Source organism: Condylura cristata, unplaced genomic scaffold (assembly GCF_000260355.1).
Source record: "Condylura cristata isolate star-nosed mole 26May11 unplaced genomic scaffold, ConCri1.0 scaffold00035, whole genome shotgun sequence".
NCBI classification, from domain to species: domain Eukaryota; kingdom Metazoa; phylum Chordata; class Mammalia; order Eulipotyphla; family Talpidae; genus Condylura; species Condylura cristata.
In genome coordinates, this window is record NW_004567136.1 from 7,291,668 (window position 1) to 7,299,484 (window position 7,817).

The window sequence follows — 7,817 nt, forward strand, 5'->3', positions numbered from 1 at the left end:
GGGGTGGGTGAGGTCAGGTCAGCGCCAGCGGTGCCTCAGAGCTTCCAAGTTCACTGTTTGCTTCTGGGGTCCAAATACACAAGCTTTAAAGCTGGTATTTAGACCCTAGTGTTTAATAGCGAGGGTGATAACATCATGATAAAGGTGGAAACACGACCAGTGGCGTGAAGAGGTTGTTATTTATCTGGTGGGGGTGGGGGCTGACTGGGGCCTCTGTTATTCCTCACACCCAACCTAATTGTCACCTGGTTTTATCACTGCTGAGACTTGGCCCCAGTCATCCTGGAAGTTCTTGGCAGACTCTGGCCTGTCCCCCGTGTCTCTGCTGGACGCCCAACCTGGGCTCCTCATGCTAGCTTGCCCTTCAGCCGAGACGGTGGGGAGCGTTTGAGAGAAAGTGACCCTTCTTGTTCATTAGCCATTTCAAAGAATTTCGCATGATTGATGTAGCTATGTATAGTCCTTGACTACCTACCATTTGCCAGGCATGGTGGGACCCCCAGAAGGTAATGTTTGGGTCCTTAAGTTCACCGAGGGCAAGTGGAGACCGTGTTCAACCACCAAGTGGATGTAATAATGGTGGAATTTGGAGGAAAACTGGGGAGCAGGGGACCCTTTCCCAGCAGTGGGCCTCCTGGGGTCTGACACTGTGCGGGCCCTAGAGTTCCCGTCTCCTGCTTTGTCGGATCTGAGAGATTTTGCCATCCCCACAGGTCTTTCTGGTTTTTAGGTTTGAGTTGGTGTTGATGTGGTCGGTCCAGAAAAGAGAGCAGAAGTCCCACCCATGTGCCTCGCATGGCCGTGGGCCCACCAGCCCTGGGAGCCACAGAGTCCCAGCACCTTGGCTGGCTGCCCGGGGGGCCTCCTAGGGTGTGCCCCCACAGAGCGGGGCCCTGTACTCCAGAGGCCAACGTCACCATCTGCAGTCTTGCATCTTTAGCTCTGGCCACCTCTGTCATGCCCCTTTCTGGTTCTGCCCTCACCCGGGCCTTCTCCAGTTGTGCTGACATCTGGGCCTCGACTTCTCTTTCGCGCGTTCTTGCTGCTCTCTCTGGACTCAGGGACCCCCCCAGGACGGTTCACTTGGAACCCCTGTTGGGACTTTTCCATAATTCCCTTTGATGGGTATTTAATTTTAGCCCCAGTAGTGTTCTAGAAAGTTCCTAAAAGATATAATTAAACAAAATTCAGCATCACATTTGCCATAAAATATTGCTGACCTGCTGCTTAAGCTGGGAGGTGTTTTGTTAATGGAAGATGGTGCTACCTAAGGTGATGGGACTTTCAGTTCAAATCCACCATCCCGAATAAAGCGGTTTCAAGGTTTTTATAGGAGAGGGTGCGTGCTGGAGTCGGGGGAAGGAGTGCTCTTCTTTCACGAAAGCGGGTAAGTCAGCGAGGGGTTCAAGGAGAAGAGGCATCTCCACGCCAGCCCTGGTCACTGTTTGGGGACTCCAGCACGATTCCATCCGGTCAGTCACTGCGATCTTAGTTCTCGCATTACAGCCTCGAGAGCGGCCTCCCTCCTGCTGGAAACAGATGTGCAAGACAAGATCCCAGTTTGGGGGCGTGTGTCAGAGTGGTGGGGGTGCTGCTCATGCCAGGGCTGAAGGCACGCATCCCGTCTCCGCACTGGCCACGGCCGCACCATGCCTGGACCTGGAGAGCTGGGCGCGCCTGGACCTGGAGGGCTGGGTGCGGGAAATGCTTGTTTCCATCCTGAACGGCAGTTGAGTCTGTCTGCATCCTGCTGTAACTGTCAGCGTGATGGACTGCTGGTCCCTAGGTCCTCCGTTTTGGCTTCTCAGCCTGCGAGGCCCTCTGTCTTGGGTCTCAAGGTGCTCAGGGCCCCTGGGTGGCTGCTCCATTCCCTGTCTTCTCTTTAATTTGCCCCTGCAGCTAGAAGCCTCTCGCTTTCCCGCCTCTTTGGCACCAGCAGCAGCCTGCCATCTGCCCTGCCAGTCAAGATGCGGGGACACCTGGCTTTTGAGCTCTCAGAACAAATATTTTGTGATCTATGCATTGTTTTCCCCTAGCAAATACCTAATTACTCTATTTTGTTGCAAAACTCAAGAAGTATTTATTCCATATGGAGCTTGATAATTCACAGTTCATTTTTTTTTTAAATTTTACCAACAGCAAAACTAATAACTACAATGGTCATTTATGTATTTGTTCTGCATTTGCAATAGTACCCAAGGTTTCAGAACAAATCATAATTTGAATATCCTAAAAGCAAAACATGCAGCAATAGTTTTTTGTTTGTTTTTTTTTTCCTTGTCTTTTCATCATCTTGTTTCACAAAAAGGTTGGGGTGTCTTACATGAATACTTTCAGACTTCTTTTTTGTTCTTAGTGGATAATTGGGCAAAGAAAAAAATCAATGTAAGAAAAACCATATGAACTCAAAAAGGATGAAATCTGCCAAGTCAGCACCAACTCCAGCAATGTGCTGGCAAAAGAAGTGCTGGACCAGATCTCCAAAGGATCTCTGTGTCTTTGACAGTAGAGAAGACCTTGGCTACTGAGGTCTGTCTTCATCTCCAGTGAGGCAGCCTCCTGTTCTCCAGTGGCAACCAGCATAGCTGGAGGCCTCCCCCACACCCAGCCAAGGACCTTGAACTTGGATCTCTCCAGGGACTTCAAAATCCAGCACCCACATTATTCTGAAATGGGTATATTCTTTAGACTTTTCAAGATGCTTCTAATCTGTCAATATGGGCATTGATGAAACTTTTTCCATTAAGTTATATTTACAGACTTCAGGGAATGAAGGGTAAGAATATCACAGTTCGATTCTTCCTACAAGGAAGGAAGAATCGTGGCAAGTGATGGCCCAGCCACCTGTTGGTGGAGTGGTTGGTCAGGAAAGGGCACGGGAGGGGGCGGTGGCTCCCTCTACCTTCCAGCTACCCCCACCCACAGGAACAACCTCTGTGCAGAAGAGTCTCCTGCAATTCAAAGCACAGGAATCTTGACTTCACATGGCACAGCCTCACTCATGCAAGTCTCTGGAACATCTTTATTTGCCTCCCTTTATTCAACGGCAGAAATAGTGTCTTTCATGAGGGCCTGCTGCCCTGGACCACCTCCCCAAAGGAGGCCTGTAGGTCTGCACATATACAGCACGCTGCACTGCAGCATCTAAGGAATGCTTTCTGAAACCTGCGTGGCCACGGGGAATTCAGTCAAGGCGTGGGGGCTCTCCTCTCGGGGGTGACACAGGCTGGAGCCCCGGTGTGAGTGCACAGCCAGCTGTCCCAGTTAGAGGGCTCAGAGGAGGGGACACAGGCAGGATCGGGGTGCAATTCCAGATGGACCTCAAGTAAGCCAGAGGCTGCCCTAGCAGCAGGACTCCCGCCACGGGCGTGCCTGGAGGCCAGCACCTGTCTTCCTGGTCAAGTCCCCCAGAACACAGCAGCAAAGTCGAGCTCATTAAGTCCGAAAGAATCCCCTCCCGCTGCACTGCGGTCTCGCCCTCGCGTGTAGCTCAGGGGCAGCAAGGGAGCAAGTGCACCCCCGGGAGTGCAGGTCAGGAGGGTCAGGCAGCGCCGAGGGGCGAAACCCTGGGTTTGGGCGTCAGCCCCCCCCCCCTTGATGCTGGGAAACAGGCCCTCTGACGTGCGCCCACTGCCCCATGCCTGTGTGAGTATTCACTCTCACCAGCCAGCATGCCGCCCCTCCCCATCAAGCACTAAGGGGCGGCGCAGTGGAGGGAGCAAATGAGGTCACGGTAGTGAAAACCTTTTAAAAGCCACAGAGCCTGGTCATTGTGTCTGGCCTGTTACTGCGCCTTCCGGGCATAATCCGTTAACCCACAGTGTTTGCCCCCTGCGCCTGTTAGCAGCTCTCCGGGCTCCAGCAGCAGTGGGGTGGGTCTTATTAGTCCTCCGTCAAGACGGTTACAGACTTGAGCAGGTGGTGCCGGGGCAGAGTCCTGGCGCATTTGATGTGCAGGACTGACCGCTCTGGAGCCCGGGATTTTAGGTGCATTTCTGAGGGAGCGCTCAGCCCGTGCGTGTTCCAGCTTGCCGTCTCCCAGAGATGCCATGGATGTGTTCTTAGGGTGCTGCTAAAAAAGCAGCTCTTTGCAGGCTGGGAACTGCAAATACATGACAAGGTGTGAAACCGAGGCCTGAGCAGCCAGTGTGGGAGAAAATCTGCAGATGAGAAAACGAGTTGGTGACTCTGAGATGGGCTGTAAAGTCCCGGCTTTGAGAAGAGCCAGCACCGCGCCTATCTCTGGGCTGGTCGCCTGGGACACGGGGGCCGCTGGATCCAACAGAATTCCCGCGTGGGTGGCCCTGCACGTGTGCTGTTTTCAAATGCTGGTGAGATGCTTCTTGACAAGCGCCAGGTTGGACAGGCTGGTCCCGTCCACGCAGTGAGTGTGCCTGGCAAGGACCCCGAGTTGAGAGCGTGGAGATGGCCTGTGCACCTCCTTCCTGTGTTCAGGGGTGATCTGGCTGGGGATGCAGGGTAGGGCCAGAGAGAGTCCCGCCCCCTGGCCACCTGTGGGCCCAGCTCATCGAAGACCTTTTGTCTGGAGAGGTGGTCCAGCCTGAGGGGCAGGTTTGCGCATTTGCAGGTTGCTCTACTGCATGGCAGCTCTAGAGGACAGCCTCCCTGTGGGCTGGGCCGCAACGGGGGAGTAGCAGCTGTCACATTGAAGAGCTGCCTTCTCGGCACGGCACCGCAGTCGGGTCCTGAAAGATGGTGCTGTCCCTGGCAGCCAGGGCCGGGGCTGGGGAGGGAGCTCTGCCGGCGAAGGTGGACTCAGACCTCGGGCAGCAGCTTTGGGTGTCCAGCGGCTTGGGCTGCAGTCGAGAACCAAGGCAGGTCTTCCACGGGGTGAGTTTTCTGGGTCTCCAGAGGGCCACTCACAGGTACTCACAACCTTCCCCACCCGAGGAGAGACACCCTCCTCTTGGCCAGGGCTGGTGCCAAGTGATTGTCCTCTGATTAGATTTGGTTGCTTTAATTTATTTAAATTTTTCAAGATTGATTTATTTATGCATACAGAACTGGGGTGCAGGCTAGGGGCACAGGGGTGGTCAGAGGATTCATCAGTGACAGAGTGGGGAGCAGAACAGGCAGATGGACTGAAATCCACTGCTGAGGGGAGCAGTGGGGTGACAGGAGAGGTCTGCTGCGCCCTGTGGGTCCTTCCCTGGCCGGGGATTGAATCTGCACCAAAGTGGCTGTGGCCAGCTTGCAATGCTGCCCTTTTAACCCTTTGCACCACCCCAAGGCCTATTTTATGTATTTTTTTAACTGCTTTTAGGCCAGATAGTATTTGTTCACGACTCCCGGAATCATTTCCGGAATGCCCACCTGCAGGGGAATATCCTGTTCTCTTGAGCCTGGGCTGCCTCACGGCCTAAGAGCTCAGCAGTGAAGTGGCCCTTGGGCCAGTTGGGCCAGGGGCCCTAGGCTGCTCCGATTGCTCCCAGGGGCCCGGCTTCCTTTCCCTTCACTGCCTCTGTCCTGTTGCCTGCATTTCTCTGAGGGGTGGATTTTCTCTTACATGACACTGACTCCTTTTCCCTTCCTCAACTGTGATGGTGGGCGGAGCTGAGCCCTCTTGGCATTTGGCCTCGGAGAGAGCTTGGGCAGCCCCTGGCCAGTGGGGACGGACCAGGTTCGTGGGGAGGCTCCCCAGAGGGCTGGTCACAGTATTGTCTGGCCGTCCCATGCCTGGCCCGGCACTAATATCTCCATTCTTTTCCAGACAAGAAGAAGCCGAGCAGGGGCAGGCCCGTGGGGGACCTGCGGGAGCGGAGGAATGCCATCCGGCTCACCAGCGAGCACACAGTGGAGACCCTGGTGGTGGCCGACGCCGACATGGTGCAGTACCACGGGGCGGAGGCCGCCCAGAGGTTCATCCTCACGGTCATGAACATGGTGAGTCCAGACGCGGTGGGCTCGGCATCCCCTGGGGTGCGGGCACAGCCCCAAGGCCATGCTCCCATCTTCTGTGTGCTCAAGGGGGTCCCCCCCGGGTAGCCCAGAGGATGGGCCAGTGCCAGGGGAGAAGGCCGGCCCTCTGACCTGAGCTGGGGGCGTGTGGCAGTACCTGGTCCCCCCCGTGGGACTCAGGCAGTGAGCCCCACAGCTGTAACACACAAGCCAGGAGACTTTATGTGCAAGTTTTATACCCTGCAGTGAAAATCTGGGGTGCAGGTGACTGAGGGAGTCAGGGAGACCCATGCCGAGACACTGCCACTTAGCTGGGGCAGCATTAAGGAGCTGGCGGGGTGGCGGGGGTGGGGGTACAGTTTGGACTTTAGAAGGCAGCGAAGGGCGGTTCCTGCTGAGTGACGGGAAGGATGGGGGTTCAGTGTGCCCCAGTGTGACCTCAGGCTGTGAGCCAGGGTCTGAGGTGCCCGCTGCCTATGGACAGCGAGCATGGGGTGGGGGTGGGGAGGGCGCGGTAGGCAGAAGAGTGGTGAGCGCTGGTGTTTTTAAACATCCCTCTGCCTGGCTCTCATCTGGGGGACATGGAGGCCCACTCCGGGAGGTGTGTCCTCAGCCAGCGGCTCACCTGTGCAGGTACAGGCAGAGGGAGAGGCCACCCCCGGGCTGGCCTCCGAGCTGGCAGGAGCCACAGAGGGGAGCCTCAGTCTGTGCCGTGGGCACCTTCGCTGTACAAAATTTAGGCGATTTGGTTTTCCTGTGGTTGAGGGAGGAGGTGACACAGGGCCAGAAGTATTCTAAAGGACAGACGGAAGCAGGTGGCAGTGACACCAGCAACCCTGGGCGTGGCGGGCGACTGGCAGAACAGGGCCGCTCGACAGAGCTTGGGTTGGTTGTTTTCAGCTTCCTTAACAACCATGCAGTGGAATGAAAACCTGAGACATTCCAGGCAAGTTCTGTTTGGAGGAAAAATGACATCAATTTGACTCGATTACCATGTGAAACAGACAACCAGCAGCTCTCTGGTGGCCAGAGGAACCCACCGGCAGGGCTAGACAGGCGCAGGCCCTGAGCTGCCCAGAGGCCCTGGAGGGACTGGGGCAGGCCTGTGGGCTGCTTCCTCAAGAGCGTTTCCAACAAGCCCCAGGTTTGGATGCTGCTGCTTCAGGCACCCTGCAGGCCCTGGCCAGAAAGCACAGCGCGCTCCTACCTCGGGGGGTCTGTGTGGACTCCAGGAAGTTGGGGTGTCCACTGCGGTTCCCTTCTGGCCCGGGGCAGCCCTGAGTCCCGCTGGTAGGCGGTGCCTTGGTGAAACCCCTGCGTAGCCTGGCCAACAGCTCCGCTCCCGCACCCCCGTCACCTGCTCCCCAGGTCCTGTCTGCCCTCCCTGACAGTGTCCCCAAGTCTCCCAGCCGGGAGAGTGCAGTGCTGCTGGCAGCAGGCTGCAGGCTCAGCCCCAGGCTGCCAAGGAAATGTGACAAATGCAGCCTGGCCAGCACGCACCAGAGCTGGACGCCAGAGACAGAATTTCCAGACGATTGGCCACGCTGTTCCCTGCCCAACCAGGTGTCTCCCGAAACACCGCATGGCCGTGGCCTCTCAGCCTCACCCTGAGCGTGAATTTCCATGGGGAGAGACAGGAGGATTTGCTGCATGTCTTTGAGGCCTTCTGTGCGTGTTGACTTGTGGGCCTGTCGTGGGGCTCCGGCTGGCTGGCTGCTGACCGCATCTTGGGGGAGATGTCCTCCCTGCCCCACGCTCTAAAGTCCGGCTCAGGTCAGGTGACCGGGCGCCCAGGCCTGCTGTCCTGGACGAGAGCGCCCTCGCTCCACTCAGAACCAGAGGCCTCCTGCAGGCTCACAGAGGACATGCCCCAGAGCCGGACGACTTTTTTTTTTTTT

The 7,817-nt window shown here is 56.5% G+C and overlaps 1 protein-coding gene across 1 annotated transcript in view; it reads left to right on the top strand.

The window, feature by feature from the left end:
• ADAMTS17 (ADAM metallopeptidase with thrombospondin type 1 motif, 17) overlaps positions 1-7,817 on the top strand; it is a 195,371-nt gene that overhangs the window by 31,271 nt on the left and 156,283 nt on the right. Inside the window, exon 4 of the mRNA XM_004692959.1 lies at positions 5,732-5,904. Within this exon, the coding sequence (XP_004693016.1) occupies positions 5,732-5,904 (173 nt within the window). The remainder of the gene's footprint in view (positions 1-5,731; positions 5,905-7,817) is intronic.